This window comes from Punica granatum, chromosome 1 (genome assembly GCF_007655135.1).
Source record: "Punica granatum isolate Tunisia-2019 chromosome 1, ASM765513v2, whole genome shotgun sequence".
Classification (NCBI taxonomy): domain Eukaryota; kingdom Viridiplantae; phylum Streptophyta; class Magnoliopsida; order Myrtales; family Lythraceae; genus Punica; species Punica granatum.
In genome coordinates, this window is record NC_045127.1 from 14,413,137 (window position 1) to 14,436,947 (window position 23,811).

At 36.5% G+C, this 23,811-nt stretch overlaps 1 protein-coding gene across 3 annotated transcripts; it reads right to left on the reverse strand.

The window, feature by feature from the left end:
- Positions 1-4: 4 nt before the first annotated feature.
- Positions 5-20,906, reverse strand: LOC116192285. Of its 3 annotated transcripts, none has more exons than XM_031520794.1 (13): positions 18,944-20,906; positions 17,673-17,708; positions 16,222-17,555; positions 14,985-15,713; positions 9,608-10,393; positions 8,842-9,453; positions 6,219-7,847; positions 2,631-3,395; positions 1,444-2,205; positions 1,309-1,351; positions 942-979; positions 537-783; positions 5-258 (listed from the first exon to the last, which is right to left on the reverse strand). In XM_031520794.1, exons 1-11 carry the CDS (start codon positions 20,751-20,753, stop codon positions 942-944), a joined length of 8,544 nt encoding a protein of 2,847 aa, XP_031376654.1. In that variant the 5' UTR covers positions 20,754-20,906; the 3' UTR covers positions 5-258; positions 537-783. The 3 variants fall into 3 exon arrangements, with proteins under 3 accessions (XP_031376654.1, XP_031376653.1, XP_031376651.1); XM_031520793.1 differs by having other exon boundaries at positions 942-994; XM_031520791.1 differs by lacking the exon at positions 942-979.
- Positions 20,907-23,811: the final 2,905 nt, after the last annotated feature.

The following is a 23,811-nucleotide window of genomic DNA, read 5'->3' on the forward strand; positions in this document are numbered from 1 at the left end:
CTGATTGACATCAATCTTTCAGGAATTGATTCTCAGCACAGTTAATTAAAGGGTCCAATGTTTGGTCTGCCATCTAAATGAGTCAATGTATATTTAGCTTAAATGTTCTGCCAACATAATCCTTTCAGTTCGACTTTGACATGACTTGATATAGTATCAGCTTCATCCCCTTCCTCTGAACCTCTGAGCGCGAAAGGTTGGAAGCACTTCTTCTAACAAATCCGTTGCACTGTACCAATGGAATCACTATTGCAGAAGCTGAAAAAAATGAATACAAGAGCAGGAATTATATAGAGAACTATAAAGTACGAAGAGGGGGTAAAAATGAAATCGTTGCATGAGAGAGACTATTGTATATATGTGCAAAGATGCTGCAGAGTTACGAACTTTTAAGTTCTTGCAGAACCCAAAAAAAAAAAAGAAAAAGGAGCTCTACTTGACAAGGGCTGCCATTGTCAAGGGGGAAGACATTCCTTTAAAGAATTTATAAGGAATAGAAACTCATCAATGTCAATAGAGGCTTGACAAGACTGTACCTTTTAATGAAAGAAGAAGGATATGCGGAAAAGAGTCCAATCCGCGAGATCTATTTTCTCTAGTAAATTCCTCCAGCATTCCATCCGCAGAGCCATGGGAAATGAAGCGGCGCGGTCGGGATCTATCATCTGTTGACTGTTACTCGTGTTTCCAACAAACTTACCTGATCAATCCACCGCTGCTTATTTTCTGACAGCGGTATCCCATCCAAACTACAAAGCTCTTGCTTATTTATGAGTAGAGCACCTTCAAAGTAAAGGAACACATAGGTTTATAGCTTGCGCTTTTAGATATCTCTTCAGCTATTTCAGATAACAGATCATTTTTGCTAACCAAGGCGCTCACCCATGATGAATCCACGAAAACAAAGCTTGAAAGCATAACAAAGAAGAAAGAATACCAACCTACATTAAAGAAGACAATTCACTGTCTGATGATGTGCCTGCCCAAGAATTCTCTGCAATCTCAGACAGTAAGAACGAACTTGTAGACTATACAAAGATGCGTATATAAAACCATTTTCAACCGAGACTACTACGAAATTAAAATTTACAAATAGTTCCATGTTAATAAACCATTTGAGGGACACCGTCTTGATATGTACATTATTCCAAAGAAAGACGTGAATTGTTGTGCTTGTCCATTTTGTTTATGAAGCAAAGGATTTTTATCATAATTTCAATTTACCAGTAATAAATTCGAAAAGCAGTATTTGGTCGCCTTCCCATTTATTCTATTTTCTGAGACCTTCCAAAATCACATATGACATACCGTGATGTTGCTCCACCTCGCTCTGTCTTTTGAGTTGACCACCCTGCATGATAATTATGACGATTATATATCAAACGGCAGGGGAAAAGAAAAAAAGTCATTGACAAGTAAGAAAATCTTGATGAATATGCATACTGTTGCTTGAGATCTCTCCAGCATTGCTGCATTAAGGTTGTGATCATGAAGAAAGATGGCTTTCCCTGATATCTGAAATATCTCTAGCATAGGCGTGCTTAAGGTTCCATGGAAGAAAAGCTCCATCTTGGGGCATTCACTCAGAGACACTTTCCAAAGGGACGGGAATTTGACATTGAAATTTCCTCTGGAGAAGCTGGAGAGTTCTGATAATGAACTTAAAGTCAACTTCTGTAACTGCTCAAAAGTAATCTCATCATTTGTTTCCACATAACCTTCATTTGCAACCACCTCCTCCATAACTCTGCAATTCTCTATGGTCATATGAGTAAGTCGGATGAGGCTTTTTGCCTTTGCAGATGACATTAGACACAGCAATTCATGACAAGCCGATACTTTCAGAACCATCAAGCTTTGGAACGACAGTGGCAATTGATCCAAGTTTGCTAAGCCTGAACACTCTGATACTTGAAGGACTCCCAAATGTGGAAGAGCACCATTATTTGGGACTTGGTGCACGTGCTGCCCTGTTATACCTTTGACAGGAGATCCTTCATGCGACTCAATATCTTTGAAATGACATTTGCTTAGGACAAGTTTACACAAATTCTGTAATCTATAAGCGGGGAGATCGGCTGCCAAATCCTTTGAGTTGTTTATCTTCAAATTCTTTAACTTGGGAAAAATTTCCCTGCTGAACTGGTGAGGCCATATTTCTGCCATGGCTTCAATGCTCAAGCTAAGTAAATTGGGGAACGCATCCTAGTGGCAAGCAGAATCAATAAGTCACACATCAACTTGTATTAAAAAGGATGCAGCAAATGATGCTTGTTTGGCAACTCACACGATCCAAAGCTACAACCAATAGGCAAGATCAATACAGAGATCCTAAATATATCGGAGTGCATTTATATTTTCAAACTTCTAATAATTCTTTCAGATGCATAAAATTAATGAATTGTTAGCATATACGGAAGAGAAGGAAGGGTTGTCTCTCTATAAGAGTCATAGGAAAACATCAAAAGAACAATAAATTCACACGTGAAGATCAAAATGGTTCCACATAATTGTACCCATGTAAATATGAACGTTGTAACCTAAAGCAAAAAAAAGAGTGATGAAGATCAAATGGTTCCACAGAGGAATACCCTGCACACCTCTTCTATATCATAGTATGTCCAGCTTACCTTGTCAACTGAGAAGAGCGGTGGCTTGACAGCAAACTCACGACCTTCCGCACTAGTCTGATGAAGACACCCACACCCTGAAGCAAACACTTCTACTTTGTTGCATCCATGCACCACCATCTGTTTTAGCATAGGCCATTCAGAAGTATGTACTCGGGGATAGAAGCCCTCAAGCTTTGGTAACCTCCAAAGCTTCAAGAAGGTAGCCTCCAGGAACACGAACCTTCTAATTGCTTCTTCTCCTTTGGCAACAATCCATTCTAAACCACATTCTTCTATATTCAGGCTCTCAAGTCTCGTAAGACCTCTGGCTATAGAGACCGGAAAAAGATTTACGAGTTTCGGGCATTCACGCACATGTACCTCCTTCAGGTTTTCAAAGCTTACAAATCCTTCTTTGTCAACATTCCACAAACTCCGTAGCTTTGGCAGTCGTGATATCTCCAGTTTTCCCAACGATGCAACTCTTGAGGCTTCACCTTGTTCATTGTCTTCATGAATTTCATCACCATTATCTACCATGGCAGCCAGCCCCACGAGATCGAATACTACTTCTAGTGAATCGCATTCAGCTACAATTAGCGTCTTCAGGCACATGCATCTTTGGACAGTGATTGGTGGAAACACTTTCCGCAGCATTCCACAACTTTCAATATTGATTTCCTCCAATCGACGAAATGAGTCCCCACTAAATTCGTTATGCCATATAGTGCTCAAATTACCCAAGCCAGAAAGTGTCAATTCCTTCAAGTCAGGGAATAAAACCTGCACAGTCCACCCCACTATCTTAGTACATGAAATTGAACATCTCTCTTTCCAGAATTGCAGAACGATAAAATTTTACTTTAAAAAATACCGACAATTTTTCTCCCCATCCTCTCCTGTCTCTCCCTCACCTCTTCAATTGCACGCCGATTTTCTTTCTCAAAAATGGACGAGCAATTTTTTTTCTATTAATTTGTTTGATTATTTATCTTGTGTTTTATTATAATTAATTTTTTTAATTAAATGCTAATTAAAGTGGCCAATTAGCTAAGGAATTACTTTTCTCAATTATCATTTCATATATTACAAAATAATTAATTATTATTATTATTACGTAGGGCGAGTATAGCTCTAGTATGTATCGATAACGAAAAAGCCTACCTAAAGTGAATTTATAAAAATACCCTCAATGAATTTAATGAAAAACCTTTAAATATATGTAGAACAATTCAATTAATTTTTTTTAGCAAATTATTGCCCTCGACATGTTCCCCATCTCAATGTATAATGACCTTCACTCTCAGCTTCCCCCATAAGTAACCTCCTACTATTTTCTTCTCAACTGACACTCTTTCTTTCAATTCTTTTGGCAGCCTAAATTTTATTTTGTTTTGAAATCGACCTATTGAAAGAGAACTAAAAATGAAAATAATTGAAAATTTGATACGAGTAACATGGATCGTGAATTTTATCACGCGCGTAACGCGGTGACACTCTAGTGTATGTATTACTAGAAGTGTGCCCGCACTACGTGCTGTTTTTACACTAAAATATTTCGAGTTCACATTTTTTTGTGAGATTTCTCGGATCCTTTTGCACTATATTCTCTGAAGGCTTTTAGTTTCGCTACCCACTATTTGGTATAACTTTTATTATTTCTTTAAAAGCTTTCCTAAGATATAAGTATTCATAATTTTTGAACATACGTAAATTACTAATAATATCAAAGGATAAATTTATTAAAAATGGTGAGGGGATAGAGAATAGAGAGGGAACGTGGGGAAGAGATGAAAGAGAGAAAAGGGAAGAGGTAGAGAAAAATTTAGAGAGAAGTGGAGAAGTCGGTAGTTGCTAATTATAGGAATTAACAAAGTTAACCTCTAACTTTCCTTAACTTAGTGGTAATTAATTAATCATAATATTTTCATAGGGGTATTTTTGGGAGAAGAAAAGTTAGATAAACTATTTTCCTTGTCCTATTACAGTATTGATACTGATAAAGAGAGTGTATGAATTTACAAGAAATCCTCTAGTAATTTGAAGAAACTAATTAGAAAGAATAAAACTGTAAAAAGAAAAAGAAACCAATACCACTATCTGAAAACGTTGCCTCATAACCTGTAACTTCCTCATAAGTTATAGAAAAAAAATTGAAAAAAAAAGAAAACATAAAGTACAGAAAATATACTTCGCTGATACCCGTTATCACTATCCGGAAAGAAGACAGACACGCACTATAGAAATTATATATTTCATACGGCTACACCCACTTAACCTGCTTAAAATTTCTTAGTGGATGTTCTCGAATTTACAGGAACACCATTTTAAAACTTATGATATTTTTAGTAGATCGGATTAAAGGGAGGAGAGGATTTCAAAAATCTTAATCCGATATTTGGTGGCGATGGGATTGAGATTGGGTTTAGAATATGTTTGGATACAATATTAAGCAACTAATCCTTGGGGGAGGGGTGGATTAAACCCGAATTGGGATAGAATTATTAATGAAACGATGAAAATGCCCCTAACTCTCTTTCTAATCTTTTGAAAAATGCCATTGAACATGGGTAAGCATGGAGAGGTGCGGCGATGGCTTGATTCTGGCCATCGCCGCCCCAATGAGGTCGTTGGCACACCTAGAGGATCGCTGACGACTTTGCTGATGCCACGATGGCTAGAATCGGGCTACCACTACCCAACACAGTCGACCGCTTTACCTTTTTAAAAAAAATATAAATTTCTTTTTCATTTTTAGAATTTTTTAGAAAAAATAATTTAAGGGTACATTTGTCATTTTGATCTCATATTCCAATCCCAAACCTAAACATACCCCAAAAGCTAGATTAGAACATAAAATATCCATGGGGATTTAAATTTATATACTCATCTCATCCTAATCTGTATCCTTAATTTGACCTCCAAACATAGCCTATAAGAATACCCTTAAATAAATATTAGATATAATAAATCAATATTTCAGTTATATATATCTACTACTACAAATTGCAGAAAGAAGTTAGTTTGTCTAACTTTCCTTTCTCAAAACTACCCATAAATAAATGATAAAACTAATTGACAATAACTAAATAAATGAAAGTTAAAGGGTAATTATGTAATTTAAATTTCTTTTTAACTACTCACTTTCAACTCCACCTGCTATTCTCTCTCCTCTTTCACATGTATCATCTCATCATCTCCTTAACGTGTATCCTCTTAAAACAAAAATATCCTTTTTTTTTCTACTAACTTTTCAAAATCGATAATTTTGACAAGGTTAATTATAGCATTTGATAATATTTCGCATGTGTTGGTTTAATTTTCAAATTAAAATTACTTTTAATTCCACGCATAGTGCGAGTGACGCTCTATTATATATATATATATATATATAAATAGTTTTCAAGAAATAATTTCCTCGAACGTGCCTTTCCCAACCCAAGGTGGAGTAACTCCTCCCAACATTCCCATAACCTTTTTTTCTTTCCTTTTTAAATTAACACAAAAGAAATTAGTAATTTACAAAAAGAGAAACAATTAAAATCAGTACGTATATATAATTAATTAATAATCAGGATTATTTGGCTTTAAAAAAAAAAAACTGACCTTCTCACTGAAGAATGCAGGCTGGGAGGCAATTTCCTGATCAATAACGTCCCTTGTGTTGCTTACGTCATCATCCTCTCTAATTGAAGCAGTTGGGTGTGCGAATCTGACCATTTCGGGGCAGTTCTTGATGGTCATCTTTTCTAGGGATGGGAATTCTAGACGGCAATCACCGGGGTAGAAGCTCTTCAATGCCGCCAAACCGTGGATGACTATATCTTGTAAATTAGGAAACCAAATTTTACTCTCCAGAATTTCCTCATCTTCCTTCTCTTTTGTGATGATTTCCTCCAGCATTGTGCAGTCCTTGATTTTAATTTTGCGAAGGCTTTCAAGATGCGGCACCATATTAGGCGTCAGTATGTTTAACAGGCAGCTGCAATTGTGAACTTGAAGAGTGTTAAGTTGTTCGAAGCTGAAAGTTCTGTGGAAATCTTTGGGGAAGATTAGCCTCAACTTCAGAAGATCTCTCAAGTGAAGCTCCAGCAAGGAGAAATATACCTTTGCATCATCTGCCCTCGGAGGTTCAAACACTTCTTGTACTGCACCGCAGTTTCTTATCTCCAATTTCTCAAGCCATTGGAAGAGGAGAGATATATGAGATGGAACAGCTGCTACCGTCAAAAACCCACAATCCTCTATAGTAAGTGATCTCAAGGCTCCGAAAGTCCCAGAAGGAAGACTGCCAGTGCCAAGCCATATCTCTTTCCACTCGATGGACTCAGAGATCTTTAATGAATGCATCGAGGACAGTAGTGTCTTTTCAGAGAACAACTTTTTCATTGTTGTGTTAAGGTCACTGTACAGTTTGTAACTTTCGGCTCTATTCCAACGATCTCTTAACTCTATGTCCTGCAACTTCGGCGTGCTTATATCACCTTGACAGAAGATTTTCATCTCGGGACATCCCACCATGGTTAATTTTGTCAACCATGGGAGTTTGAGTCCATGGCTTCCTGAACAGAAGTGCTTAATACTCATCAAGCAGTCAAGCTCCAGTACTTCCAGTCGACTAAAAGCAATCTCCTCTTGTACATCACTATCGCCAGATTCGCCACAAGCCACTATTTCTGTCAAGGCATCGCATTCTACTACACTTATTTCTGCAAGCTTCGGGAGACTCTTCACTGTTGAAACTGTCAAGAGAGCTTTCAACCGATGGCATTTTGATACCTCTAAAGATGTCAAATTCTGAAAAGTTGTCAGGGGTGGCAGCAAACTGATCAATTTGGCACATTCAGACACTCGAAGGGTTTCTAAATGTTTTGAGAAAGTAAATTCGTCTCCCTTCCAAATATTGAATAGCTCCGGACATCGGACCAGCTTCAATCTCCTTAGTGGTGCGGCAACAACATTCCGAGGGTTGTCCTTATTAACAAGAGCTGAAGGAGCAACTTCACATGTGAATAGAACTTCCAGCGAAGCATCAGCAAGTATGAGCTCCTCAAGTTTCAGTTTAAAGACGAGACTTGATGCATATATAGCAGATCTGACAACAAATTTTTCCACCGCCAGAAATCGTACTCCATGCAAAACTTCAAGATGAGATTGACGAACACTCAATATGTGCTCTATCAGCTCATCGTTCCAATCCGTAGAGTCCAGAATCGGCAAGTCGGGTATTGCAGCCTGAGAATATATCACTAGTAAATATTCAATTCCTTGGCAGTAACTCAAGAACACTTATTTACCGGTCACAGACTTTGTACACACTCATATGTGTGTGTATATATGTATATATGTATGTATTCTCTTGCAGGTGCTTTGGAACAGGGGAAATTCCAATATGACTCGGTGTTACGGCGACACGTTTAGTATTTTAGTTCAAATATTTAGTATTTTTGTTCGATATTGAATACTTAAATTAAAATACTAAGTTGTTGATAATAAATACTAACTAATTGAACTAAAATACTAAACGGTGTCACCGTGGCACCCATTGAAACAGAAAAAGTGGAAACAGAAAATGAAATGATTGGTGTTTGACTTCCTAATACCGGACTTGCCCGCACCATTATTTGTTTTTTAAAATTTGAAAATTATTTTTATTTGAAAATACTTTTTCTGACAGAAAAAGTAATAACTGTTGGACAAACGAGAATAAATTGTTGAACTTTGAAGATAAAGTTCGATTAAAAAAAAAGGTTAAAGTTGAGCATTTAAAGTATTATTAATTTCCATATGTTTGTTGAAGCAAACTCCCTTCAAATGAGAAGCCGCCTACAGACATATCATTAACCATCCAATCTCTACATCGGTATACAATTATGAAAGATCTACCGACTGGTGTCACGTACATATGACGGCACCATCAACTAGTGTATTCCGAATTAATTCAAGAGTCAGGTGGCATAGCACAGTGAATGGGATCCAAAAGGCACTGTCCAGCAGAACATGTGAGCTGCAGTACGTACACATCCTTCTCTTCTTGCAAGTTTCATATTTTGAACATTTGTTACTTAATCCAAAACAAGAATTAGTACCAGTCAATATATTTGTCATCCAAACAGGCTTAAATTGACTTTTGACATTAATTGCATGCATTGATGTTTTACAGCCTTGCAAGCTTCATGATTTGGGTCGGGAGCTAGTAAATATACAGCAAGCTAGGATAAGAACGTACCGGCAGTCTCTTTTGCTGAATCACGACGTCAATTTGGTCGTCTAAATCTTGTGGTAGTATATCTACAGCATCACTCACGGCCTCCTCTAGACTTCCACACTCTCTGACAAGCCACTTATTCAAGGATGGCAACTCTAAAGTGCATAAGCTCCCCTGCCAGAACTTACAAAGTGCTGGCAATTTCTTAAGTTCAAGAGTTGTTAACTTGGGAAGTATTACGATTCCGGGAGCCACATGTATGCACTTTCCATCTCTGCTTCCAATTATATATCGTAGCTTCAGACAATCAAATACATGTAGTCCTTGGAGTTTCTCCAAATACGCTTCATCTTCGGGGTATGTCTGACGGTTCATCCTGGCTGACGTGCTGCTATCTCCAGCATCCAAGCCCTCATATATACACTCTGATGAAGAGCAATCATCTACTTTGAGGCACTCCAGGTTCCGCAGCCTCTTCCGCATAAAAGATGGAACAATGCTGAGGAGCTCAGTGCATCTCTCCACCTTAAGATGTTTTAATTTGCAGAAGGTCCCCGGAGAAAGTTGTTTCTTCCATAAAGCTCTCAATTTGATGCCGATAATCTGTAATTTCTCCAAATTTGGAAGAAAGACCTGTGCAGAACAATTAATTATTTCAGATCAGCAATGGCGAGGTAAAGAACAACAAACCTTTTGCAGCATCTGCAGCTCATACATATACGTAGCAATCAATGAAAGGGAGGAAGAAGATGATGAGGAAAATACTGCACACCGTACCCTACCGTACCTTCTCATTGAAAAGTCCCTGGGAGGCAACATCATCATCTTGAAGTTGAGGTCCCCCATTTGGAGGCTCAGCAATGAACCCCTTCATCTCAGAACAACCAGTTATTTCTAGATCTTTCAAGGAGGGAAATCGAAATGGAGGAGAACTACCATAGAAGAAATACTCCAGGCTTTCAAGAGAAGAAAGCTCCAATGACCGCAAACGGGGAATGATGATTTCATCCATCTGATCTGCTTTGCCGTCCCTTCGGGAAACAACCTCCCGCATGCCCTTGCATCCCTTTATTTTCAGTGTCTCCAGTTTCAGAAGAGTTGTGGCTGTTGTGAGCGGGATGAGATCTGTTAAACAGTCGCACCCCACCACAGTGATTCCTGTGAGATTCGGAAAACCCACCACAGTTTTGGTTTTGGACACCTTCTCGTCGAAGACAACGCATTTTAGTTTCGGCAGCCAAAACAAATCCAATTTTTGCAATTCAGGGAGCATTATTGCTGCTGTGCGCTTCTCTTTCTTATCTGAGTGCTCCCGCCCGTTGACGTCAACTTCAAATACAGATTCCAAAAATTCACAAGGACCTATATCGACCTCTTTAAGATTCTGCCACCTCTTCTCTGTTGAAGTTAAAGGAAAGACAGTGCGAAGCTTCTTGCATCCACCAACACTGATGGTCTCCAGTTTGCTGAAATTAGATGATGTTTCAGTTTCAGGGAGTTCATTATTGTCCCATATCTTCTCGAAATCTCCTACCAAGCAGAGCGTCATCTCCATCAACCTCGGGAGGAGAACCTTAAAGGAACAACCAATTTTTGGATTGGATGGACAAATATCTTAACAAAATATTAACTGACACACGATAATTTTTTAATCAAGTCACATATATAGTATCACAATCTAACTCGGCTTTATCATTCAAAACAAAGCATCATGAATGTGCAACTCATTATAGTTATCAGTATATAAAAGTATTCGCATTTGAAGGGACAAATCAATATTCAATTCGCCAATGAACGTTAAATTTTGCGAAAATAAATGCACGTTTCATTATATTTAGCATACTTGTAAAGTATTTTCACTATATAATTGTAGATAACAACAAGACCTTCAAACGATATTGGCAATCATGAACTAATAACAAATAAATTAAAAACTAAAAAAAAAAGTATATACAACCATCGATAACCTCTAGAGTAAAAAATACGAGGAAATCGTTATTAAATGAAATTATAAATTCAATTTATAATTAAAAAAGTAAGTAGACAAAATCATAAATTGGAAAAATAGAAAAGGAAATATCTGGATAATGAAAAACACGAGAATAAAAAAAATTATTTCTAATCGATATACAATTTGAATCGTGGAGAAGCAGATATTCTTAGAAAAACAATTTCATTCTATTTAAGTGAACATATAAATATATATTTGCAGTCTTTTACTATACAAAAAATTTTCTTAGAAAATTAAAAAATTTCTTCCTAGAGCCAAGTTTCTCGGGTGCCATTTTTAAATTGAAATTTTTTTTCTTTAGAAAGATACTGGGGATTCTAGATCTTATGACTTCTCTCTCTGAGGCCTTAATGTTTATTTTTTTAGGATGTAGCCATAAGTTTGCTTTAAAATTACGACGAAAAAAATGCAAAGCTACGCTGATGCTCAGAGAGGAGAGGTGGAGCTATCGTCGGGGTCACCACCCAAAGCCCAGGGCCACCAGCGACTCTGAGGTAGCCACAACCTTGGGCGTGGGTGTGGTTGTCGCCTGCAACATCTAGGATGTGGATTATGGGGGGGGGGGGACGGTTGACAGCCGCCACCAGCCCTACACTTATGGTCACTAGTAGCCTCCGAGGTCGTCAGCGATCCGGATCTTGGGCGGTGACAGGTCCACTAAGGGGTGTAACGAAAATCCTGAAAAAACCAAACCTATCCTAACCGAAAAAACCAAACCCTAAAAACCTAATGGCCTTTATGGGTCGTTTTTAAGGGCATGAAAAATCCACCCAAAAGTAACGAGGACCGACCGAAAATCACAGCGGTAACCGTATCCATCCGAAAATTCATTTATATTTACATGTTTATACATATTTCAACAAAAATCATTGATACATTTTTCAATTTTTTGAGAAATAATTATGTTATAGTGTTATGTGGGAAAAAGAAAGAAAAAAAGTCATCTTTTTTTTTTTTAATTCCCGATCGTTTTCATGACTCCTTCAATTGGTCTCATAATTATTCCCCTTTCAGTCCCCGAAAGAGTTGAAACTATGGGCTGGCAGTTTTCATATTTCCAAGTGGTTTTAGGGTGGTTCTTTTGTTCTAAAAAAACTAATCCAAACTAAACGTGGACCGAAATATTTTATAAAACCACCTGTACCCACCCGTCTTCACCCACCAACCCTCTCTAGGTAACAATGTGCTGCTGCTTTCAACTTTGAAACCTCGGTCGATTCAAGGCACAATCGCGTCAACCGATACTGCCCCCTGCACATCCGAGATAAGTGGCACATTTTGAAGGCTCCGACGACCTCGGAGGTGGGGTTAGGACCATCGGTTGATGCCTCCGCTCCCACTCTCACTGGCTATTCTTTGAAGCCGAACTGATCTTACTTATTTTCCCTTTCTTATTCTTTTTCGTTTTTCATATTTTATTTTTTCTAAAAGTAATTTTTATTCAATTGAAAAAGTGAAAGTAGGACTAAAGTGGTAAAAATATGGAAGGTTGAGGACAAAACTGACCTAGAAAAAGGCTTCAAATGAAAGTGGCGTAAGTACCAAAATTAGTGACTAAAAGTGTCTTTTCTCCTGAAATTTTTAAAACTTCCAATCATAATATAAATTAAAAGCTCAAAAATTCAAGATCTGTTAGATAATCATTCAGTATATAATAACATTTCATCATAAAAATTTCAAATATTTTATAGATAAACAACCATATCTTAACAGAAAATATTTAAGATTTAGTTTGTAATTTATAAAATAATATTAATAAAACATAAAGTTTAAGATTTATTAATTGAAAATTAAAAACCAAACGTATTTTATGTAGATAAATACGAAACGTTCCAAAGTTGATCAAAATCATTATATACACGGCAAGAAAATTATGTTTTATTGATTTTTTTTTACGACATTTTGAAAAGCATAAAGAAAAAAAGTTGGGAAAGATTAAGTTTGTTTGGGGTGAGATAACCACATTTTAAAAAGAAAAATTTTATTTAAAAATGAAAACAAAAAAAAATGTGACTTATTAAATAATAGCTATATAAATTTAAAAATATTAAAAAGTAAATATCTATAAAATGTTATTCATGTAATAAAATCTTTTTAGAAAAATTATAGAATATTATGTTGTATTCCCATCTTATAAGATATTATTCATTTAAAATAATAATCTTATCATTATTATTTATTTAATCTGAAAAATCAAAAGTTTTTTATTTATTAAACATTCTATAACTAACAACAAAGCATTAGAGAATTAAAAATGCATTCTATTTTATTCGAATCTTATTTTTAAATATGTATTAAAAGAAAAAAATAATATGTTGTTAACAATTATTATTAAGTTAAAGAATAAGATTCGAGACAATTTCAATTAGTATTCTGGGATTTCTAAAACTATCATACTGGACCCACCTCAATTATGTTTCCATATATATAGTTTGTGGGAACATCTTTAACTATAATGCAGAATTTATTCAAGATTATTTAATTGATATATCTAACGAAATCAAATATTCTTTTCATTTTTTTTATTAAAAATTGTATATATAATCGCCATCTTTCAAATTTACAATCTTTAGCTGGTGAGGATATTTCATTTAAACTATATTATGCATTCAATTAGTTGAAATGCATATTAATTTTAATAGCTCTTCAACCTAATCTAGAACTATCTTTTCATGTGTATTTATTTTTAGATATTATGAGAAATTTCTTTTATTTCTGATATTATTTTTTATATCATTAATTTGGTTGTTACAATTCTCAATCAACTTTATGCTTAGCTTTACTGATATTATTCTTCCTCTGCAATATTCTATCGCAAAAATCGAAACTGTCGAAACTATATGCATCATTATAATATATAAAACCGAAGCGTAAGACGCGGTTGCACCACGTAAGGAAAAACGTAAATCCCCAACTCCACGTTGATTGATCTTCTAGAATATTTATTATATTTTATTTGTAACATTTTTGATGTATTCTAGATATTTTTTCATATTATTTGTATATAATAATATGTAATTATAGAATTTTCAATAACTGAAAAGAATTCCTCAAAATATGCGATATTCTTTTTAAGTTCAATGTGCTAAATATATTATAAATAGAATACACGGAAATTCATTTTTAACATCATTCTACTCATGATATTCTATTTCATACACCTTAACCTCTATATCTCTGTGATATCTCTCGCTCTTTCTGGTCACCTCTATATATATATATATATATATATATATATATTATACGTAACTCTGTATGCATATGATGCATGATTGTTGTCTCTTAATATATACGCTATCTCATAAGACTAGATAAGTACTTATTTGTCATCACGATTTTTCATTCTTGGACTTTCATTTACAATTTGTAATATTTATATTTATATACGCGATAGAATTTATAGTTTTAAATATCTTTCTAGATCTGTATTCATTTGTTGTCATATGTGTTGATTATCTGTTTTCAATTATACAAAAATTGACGAGCAATTTATAGCACAATGTGCTGATAACAACTAATTTTAAAAACAAAGATAAATTTTTTTTTAGAATTATTGAATATAATAATGAAAAACTTCAATAACAAATTACCAAAGATAAAAACAAAAGGATGACTTGTGTATGCACGGGCCAATGTGCTATTATGTATATGGAACTATTGTTGTGTTTGGTTTTAGAGTTGAGTTGATTTGAGTTTTGATTTTTATTAGTTTGTAATGAGTGTGATGTTGAATTATAAAAAAATGTGAAAAATAATAAATAGTTGAGAGAGTCGTGTTGTTAAATTGTGGAAAAAGTAACTAATAGTTGAGAGAATTTAGTATTAAAAATTGAATTGATTTGTTAAAACAAGAAAAAGGTAATAATTGTGTTGTTAAAGTGGAGTAGAGTTAAAATTGGTTTTACAAACCAAACAAAGAAGCCAATTGAGGTTTTTCGTTTTTGGTGAGACTGTGAAGAATTTTCAGCTTATTGTTTGCAACTAATTCTTGCTCAGTAGTCCGTTGAACCATAATTAGATCATAGAGATCGATGTCTTAATTTGCGCATGCATACTTATCCCAAATAAATAAATAAATAATTGCACTAAAAAATGGGAGGGAGGAAAACATATTAAGAATAAGTACACACGTAGAGAAAGTCTGGCAGCATACCATTCGATTGAAGAAGACTGTCTTTGTTGAATTGACCGCCACCTGGTGATGATCTCTCTCTTTCTCCCCACAACACAAAGGGAATCTGAAGGTTGGGTTGCTGTCCCCTTTAATCGAATAGAATTCCTTCAGTTTGCAGCACTCGAATATCAGCAAGACCTTCAATGATGGGAATTCTTTTATATTGCATGACGACGCGCTTTCCATTTTCCCATGATCTTCGTCCATTATGATCGCCTCCATCTTGTCACAGCGTTCCACATCTAATTCTGTCAGTTTCGCCGTTGCTTTAGCCATCGATGGGGTAAACAAGTATCTCAACTCATCGCAACGGCTTACTTTCAACTCCCTTAAGTTTTGGAATGCCGCTACTTCTCCTCGAGGACACTTGCTCCATATGCAACTCAGTTTCGGCAACAAGAATAGCATGATCTTGCACAGCTGAGGGAGGATACCATCATTAGACCCACGCTTAGTATTTATCCCTTCAAGATTGAAGACTTCTGTTAACATATCACAATTAGTAATTTCTAATGATTCCAGACTCCGCAGCTCCATCAACAAATTGGAGTCGAAAACTTTCGAGAGTTGATCACAGTACCGGACTTCCAGAGACTGTAAGTTGCTCATCGTCAAGCCCATTGAGGGTTCAGTCTCACTCCTTGATAATAACTCTTTCAATTTCGGAAGCTCATAAATTTTCAAACTCTGCAACTTGGGCAGCCAAACCTGACAAAAACCAAGACGATAATTTATCAGAATATATCATTCATGCAAAATCGCCCATAGAGTTTTCAAATTTTCCGCCACGTACACTTCCGATTTCTTGCCTAAGGTTACAGGTTAAATCCCAATTCCCCGTAAAGTATAAGAGGTATCTCAAGGATTCCCTTGTTGAAATCGTTCAAAGTTTTAGTTTTTTATTAATTAATCTGGAAACTAATTTCTTATAAGATACGGTTTTCTATGGAATTTCTCATGGGACCTTTTTTTTTTTTTACTCTGTTGCAATTGTTTAAAGTTTTAGGCGTTTATTTGACTTATGCGCAGCCATTTTACAATCTTTCTACTATATAATGGGTGGTCTTCGAAAGTGAGTATTATACAGAACTTTTTTCTTCTCCAATTTGTAGTAGCGGAGATATAGACAGATGATGTAAAATAGGATATCTATTCTTCAGCATAAGGATCACACAACCGCGAGAAGAAGAAATTGGTGGTCTGTTAATTTAGTTACCTGTTGGCCATCCACGAAAATGTCCCGTGCTATCTCCTGGGGCTTCTGCGGATTTGCTCTGGTGAAGAATGTTGTGATCTCTGGTAAGAATCTCAGAGTCAAACGACGTAGATTTGCCAGCTCAACAACCCGTTTTCCCTTGTATCCACCCTCTGTCCGTTTCGTGAATAATGCAGGTATCCTCTTGGTTCTACTTATCTGATCAGACTCCTGGGGCAGTTCAGGGCCTGCAATACGTGGACCACAGAAGAGACTCTTTGTCGTGCTATAGCATTCCCAACATCCACTGGCTACCTTCTCCTCATCGTCATCATCTTTGCTCTCATCTAAAACAACCGCTTGCATCATCTTGCAATCATATACATCAATCTCTTCGAGCTGCGAAAGGCTTTCCATTAAGGAAAGAGAGAACATGTTCTTCAACTTGCCACACCTTTCGACTTTTATCACTTTCAGTCTACCAAAAGAAAGGGGTGTGACAAGGCCGTGACAGATCTTCTCCAAATTGTCCAGGTGCTTAACCAATAAGGACTCTAACCTTGTAAAAGCATCATGAGCTAACCACTTTGCTGAGGAGACTATGTACTGGAAGGCAGTGCTACTTTCAACACGAAGGTGCTTTAGTTGCATAAAACCTTCTACACATAGCGCATGAACGCTCAGACAAGTACCTTCCGATATGCCATACAGGTGAAGATCTTGAACCTTCTGCAGGTTAAGCTGAAGCCATTGTTGAGACAGAACATCTGATCTCACCACCTCAAGCTTCATGGTCCGTAGCTCTTCATAGCTGCCTGACCAATCCCATTTACCACCAACAAGTATTCGATGTCTTTCCAATTTTCCAAACGGCAGGTCCTGATGGAGTAACTTGGGATTAGAAACACGCACATCTAGTGTCCTTAGCCAAGGCATGTTGTTTAACTCAGCAAGCCTAGCATTAACTTGCGCTGCATCTCCTTCACCCTCCCACTGGTCGAAACTTTCTTCGAGATACAAATCCTCCAGTTTGGTCAGTCTTTCCATTACCCCTTGTTCTATCACTTTTAGCTTCGAGCATTTGCTCAAATCCAATAGTACCAGATTGGTTAGTTCTCCTACCTCTTTTGGCAAATGCTCAATCTCAGAACCCATGAAGCTGAGGACTTGCAGTCCCTTTAGCTTCCCAATGATGCTAATATCCTCTATGACGCAATTGTCCAGACATAATGTTGTCAAATTTTGCAGCAAATGAACTGATGAAGGTAAGGAGGTAAAGTTTGCACTCCTAATATCTAAGACTCTAAGCTTCCTCATGCCTTCGAAAAAGGAATCTGGGACTTCGAAACGGTTTCCTGCGAGATGTATTGAAGACATAGCAGAATATAATGTAAAAAATCTGAATATTGGTAATATGTGAATTGACAATTTCGAGATCAAAAGAATTCTTTCATAGTCATGTGTCTTCGTACCTTTGGATATGGAATTTTGAGCATTGAAGTCATCCCCTGCATGTGAGTTATAAATAGCAGCATGAGCACATGAATTAGACCAATGTATCTTATATAATATATTTTTATTAATTATAAATTACGTTTTATAACAGTTCAAAATTATGCACATAATATATAGTAAAATTGAAAAACAAAAGAAAAAATGCATCACATTCTATCCCGAGTACTGGGCTCCGCAACTAGTAACTATATATAGGATACTCATTTTCATCGACTATGGATATCCCCATTCTAGAATGTAGCGTCATAAAATTGGGTAAATATCTCCCTCCCCATTTTCTTCTTCGTCATATTAAATAATATTAAATAAAAATGGAAGAGGCATAGTGAAGATAATTTACAGAATATAGTGGCCTTGTTTTAAACAAATACAGACGTTGTAGCTGCAGAGGGGGGGGGGAAAAATCAATGTTTGGGGTATAAATTGGTACTTGTTAAATTCAGTCTGCTCTGCTTCTGCCCGATCATGATAAACCTGGGCCGGGCTGTCTACAACATGGGCATGTAAAAGGCCCAATAAGAAGCCTAGTTGGGCCCAACTCTAAAAAGGCCCATTTTTCCAATCCCATGGATCCGTAGGAGCTGCCGATGATCCAACTGCTCTGATCCCCCAAATTTCAAAATCGAACACCAGTTTGCTTTGGAAACTGCAAGCTGGAGCATTAGATGAATTTGCTTTCTTTATAATTTTAAAAATATTTTTGCATATGTAACCGGAAAAAAACCATGTGACCGAAAAAAATTGGATTGAACCTGTGATGAACTGATATGATATTATGATTACTGTTCTAATATAATATGAACTGAATAGAAGGATTGCATTTTCAAGCTATTTGAACACAAATTTCTTTATTTGAGTCTGTTAGAATCCATGAAAATGCAAAAATAAAATTCAATTGACAAGAATTTAGATGAATACTGTTATTTGGAGTCAATATGATAGTAGAACAACTTTTTTTTTTTAAGTACAAGATTTGCACTAGGGATTTGAAATCGGGCCAAAATCAACAAGATTTGGCAATAATTCAACTCAATTGGAAGGAGTAAGTTTATCAAAATAATTCATTTCAATTCTAATATGTTCAAACAAGATCATTTCGTTCATTTCAAGTAAATTAATTGATATTCCAAACAACATAATTCATTTAGAATTGAATTGAATTGGAATCAATTGAATTCAACGCATTTCTCCCAAGAATCGATTCCAAGCGGGGTGTCAGAGAACATACCTTGGGCATTGGTGTAATCTCCAGCATGTGAAATAAAGGTGGTTAGGTTTGGGTAGTTCGATACGTGCTGACGAAGAGTCTGAATGGCAACATGAGGCAGGGAGATTGTAGTTATTTCCTCTGGGCTTTTAGCTGGACCAACTTGCAAATCCTTGTCATCACTGAACACCAAATGACGGCCATCTTTGTTTGCGAGTTTCGTAGAAAATTCACGAAACACGTCATGGATTTTGACATGATCGTTGTCATCACCTTGGAGCAGCAGTGACGAGGCTTGAATCCGAAGTGATTCAACCATTTCTCTCCTAGGCAGGGAGATTGTTGTTATTTTCTCTAGGCTTTCAGCTGGACATACTTGCAAATCCTTGTCATCGCTACACACCAAATGACGGTCATTTTTGTTTGCGATTTTCGTTGAAAATTCACGAACCACGTCGTGGATTCTGACATGATCGTTGTCATCACCTTGGAGCAGCAGTGACGAGGCTTTAAGCTTCCGAAGTGATTCAACCATTTCTCTCCTGGCTCTTTCCACGACATTGGTGCCATCAAATGAGCCCAAGCCTATACTGTGCTTGAGCAGGTTGCGTACTGGGATGTTCTGGTTTCCCATGAGACCGCAGAGTAGGAACAACTCCTTGTACTTCTCTTCTTCTAAAGACTGGTAACTCAACTCCAGGGTACTGTAAACAGCTTCTGATTTCTTAATGTGCTCGACTGCTTCTTCCAAAGTAGAGAGAGCCTTGTTCTTCAACATTCTTGCCAGCGGCAGGATTAGAATAGGCAAGCCTTCACATATCTTGACTAGTTTAGCTGCCAGAGTATCCGTTTTAGGGTCTCCAAATTCATCACCTGCTATCGCGGCAAACAACTTTGCTGTTTCCTCCGGACCCAAGGGAGGAAGATGGAGGTTTGGTTGGCAATCCATTTTGTCAGCCAGCAGATCTTCATTTCGGGAGGTGAGCAGCAACTTCACTTCCACATTCTGGTAGCTATTATCTTCAATCTCGATCCGCGTCAAGTGATGCTCCTCCCATAGATCATCAAGGATAATGAAGGCCTTCTTCTTTCCAGAACCTCCCCCATTATCTTTCTTGTCCAGCTGGCCCAATATGTGGTTGATTTCCGCTCTGATTACCCCAACATTTGGGTTCTTTGATATGAGCTTCCTTATGACTTTATCAAACCTTTTCGACGCCTTGGCCTTCCTTTCGACCTCATCCAGAAGGGTGGTCTTGCCAACACCACCCATTCCGTGGACACCGATCCTCCTGACATTATTATCCGTCAGAGCTTCCATGATCTTGCTCATGATCAAAGCCCTGGAATCGAGGAGAACAGGGGGCTGGGCAGACGTCCCTGAAGAGGATGAAGGCAGGGTTGCTGCAGCTTCTGTGGTTTGTGCGTCATGGTAGGAGATCTGGTTGAACTTCTCCCCCTTCCCACAGTGTTCTTGAATGTCGTCAGCGACGTTCCTTGCCTTCCTGCCCAGTTGATGGCAGGCAACCGGATTCGGAATGAAGTGCAAGCAGCTCTTTTTGCTCTCAACATCCGCGATCACCTTCCTGGCACTTTCCGTGAGCTCATCAGTCTTGTTGAGCCACGATTGAACATCACCTTCGATCCACTCCCCTTTGAGAATAGCCTCATTAACGGCATGCTGAACCCTTTCTCTAGCATTCACCAGCTTGCCAACACCGCCTTTGAGCTCATTAACATGGGTCTTGGACCGAAGCATATACCCAAGTTGACGGCATGCAGGTTCTACTGTGAGCCTGAAAACTTCAGCAACAAGAGGTGAAGGATCCATTTCCTTTCTCTTCTATTCCAGTTTAATCGGCAAATAATGGTTTCGACCGCACCGAGAGCAGAAAGAAGAAATATGGCAGAAGAAATAATTAATGGAGAAGGCAGATAGGGTAGGGACTGGAGAGTGTGAGCTGAACTGAAGTAGAAGAAGAAAGAAGCAAAGGACAACGAGAGCAATAATTAACTGAGCCGATGATAGATTTTTTTTTTCTCTTTCTTTTTTTTAATATTACGAGAAAAATCTATGAATATTAATAAAAAGTTTAATTCACCGAAAAAAAAAAAGTTTAATGGAAGGGTACAGCCTACAGGTAATAATAGTACATTGAAAATCAAGCTTACAATGTCATTTCACTCTGTTGGCCTTTTGAGTTGAGTAAACACTCAACTCTATCTTCTGCAACTAGAGGACAAAATCGCATAGAAGAGTCTGAGAAGTTATATGACCTCCCCCAGACAAAATGGCAGAGAACATTTACTTTAAATATAAAAAAGGAAAAAGCAAAATTAAATCCTCAACGGGCCAAAAAAAAACAAAAAAGATGAACAAAGCCGCAGGCTGCCTCTCTGCTTCATTTCTGTTCTCTTGAAAGGAGGAACTGTGCACCCGTGAAAGGCCGCTCCATCCCTTTCGATTTCGCTGCTCCGCAAGAAGCAATCGCATCTCCGCCCGTACATACACTGCTCATCCCTTCCGTAACCTTAGATGTATTTCAATTAAAGATATATGAGTATGTGTTTATTTTATGTAAAAAAGTACCGGTGTTTGAATATATTAATTTGTTGTCTAGAACTTTTGATGGAATGCTGCTCCATGTCCAACAGGTGAGAAAATGCTTCAATAATATGTAAGTGTGCTTATATATTTATGTGTGTATCCGTATAAGTGGATATGTATTTTATATATGTGTGTATGTATATGCGTTGATATATCAACAGCTGAGAATATGCTGGTGTGCTTATATATTTATATATGTTGGTATCTGTATACGTGGATATATATTTATATATGTATGTATAAGTGCATGGGATATAAAAATAGGTAAGATAATTTATTATTAAAATATTTATTGAATAATATTTTAAAAAAATATGTAAGAGAAAATATTAATACATATAAAAAAAATGATAAAATAGTAATAATTATAATATTGAATCTGTGAAAGAATTGAGTTGGGTTGAATTAAATAAATTATTAATTTTATTTTAAACAAGAGCCCAAGCTAAAGGATTTCTCCGAGAGCATAATAAAAAAATTCGTGGTGTCATTTAAGAGATTTGTGGGATTTTTTTGGGAATTCACCCGATTTTTTTGTAATTGGACCACTAAATTTATAAGGACTATCACTGTTGTCTCTTTTGCAGGAACAAACAATAAACAAATATTGAGTCTTCCTAATTTTTAAGATTTCATATAAAATTAACTAATTGATAACTTTTCATTCACAATTACAGAAATCTCATATAAGACAATTTTAAGATGCTTCGGTATGTTCAAATTTTAATGATTGAGCTTTCTTTTACCTTTTTGTTTACAATATCCAACTATTATAGTAGGTAATTTGTTCATTTTTTTATTATGATTGGCTATAAAAATAATCCCGATTATTTTCTTTTCAGTTATTAGATCGGATTAAGATTGATTTGAGCCTTACACATGTCCAAATTCTTTTTGCTAGAAGATTCACCACTCAATTTTTGATTTTCGATATTTTCAACTACACATCTTCTCGAAGATGCTCGGTCGCACCAGTCAACTGCTCGAATCCGATCCGATATTAAACCAAACAAAATCTACCTATGCAAACAAATAATTAACAATTTAATTCATTAAAAAAGAAAATATAATAAATTACTAATTTTGATATCTTCATACGTTCACATTCCCTATTTCAATCGACAAAATCAACTCACCTATCTCGAAAATTCAATCCTTAAATGTTGATTTCTTTTTTTTCTTTTTTCTATGGGATCATAGAACAAATCAACCCCAAGAGATGCCCGATCATGATAGCCAAAACCCAAATTAACACGCAAATCCAATTCTAATTTCACGATATCCACAGCAAACATGACGGCTCATTCACCTAATTGCTAGAGCACCAAAAATCCAATGGCAGAGATGAAGAACTACTTTGAATAAAGAAATTTCTTAGTTTTTTTAATTTAAAAAATTGTTTTTAAATTATTCATAAATTACTAAAGGTGGTAGTGTCGCTGTAATAATTTTTTTAACAGAGGAACAATTTGTTCGACAGAACCGATATTGAAGGACCATTTTTATTACAAAAATCTTTGAAAGATTATATTTTCGAATCTTGATAGTTTTCTCAAATTCAAAATTGAAATAAGGGGTTAACGCCCCTTAACTAACCCTTTTGGCCCCCCTTTTAGCTCAGTCTAGACAGTTACCGTATTTGTTAAGATCAATGTAAGTTTTGTATTTATATGGTCTCAATTACATATGATTTAGCAACACTATGGTAAATTTTGGGTTGATATCCGGTAGTGTGAATCTAAGGACGGGGAGATTGGAGAAAAGAACCGTAGTGAAGTGATTCCATATTTTGGAATCACATCCAATTGAATTATTTATGTTCATTTATTTAGATTTTTATGTTTTCACATTAAGTCTATAATTTTTCTATATTGTCATTAAAAAAAAGAGAAAGGAAATTTGAGGATGGGGCTGATAAATGAGGGTAAGCTAGGTGAGGGTCTTTGAGGGAGATGATAGGGTCATTAATGTCTCGACAACTCCTTCCCAACACAATGTTTCCCCCATCTTTAATGCCCTTCTGATTTATACAGCAATCTCTCCATATCCAGTCCTTTTCCATTTCCCGTTTACCATTCCATTTTTTTCCATTCAAACTGCAAGCTATCGCGAGACGAGATCCCGGAGGATTTTGCGATGACCATTGGAGACAATGGACATTGGACTCCTCATCCCAAGCATGAGAAATCCCCTAGGTCACGTCAGCTTCGTGCCTTACTTGATTTATTCGTTTTTGGTTTATTTAAGATTTTCTTTCTTTTCAAATGATTTTTCGTGATCA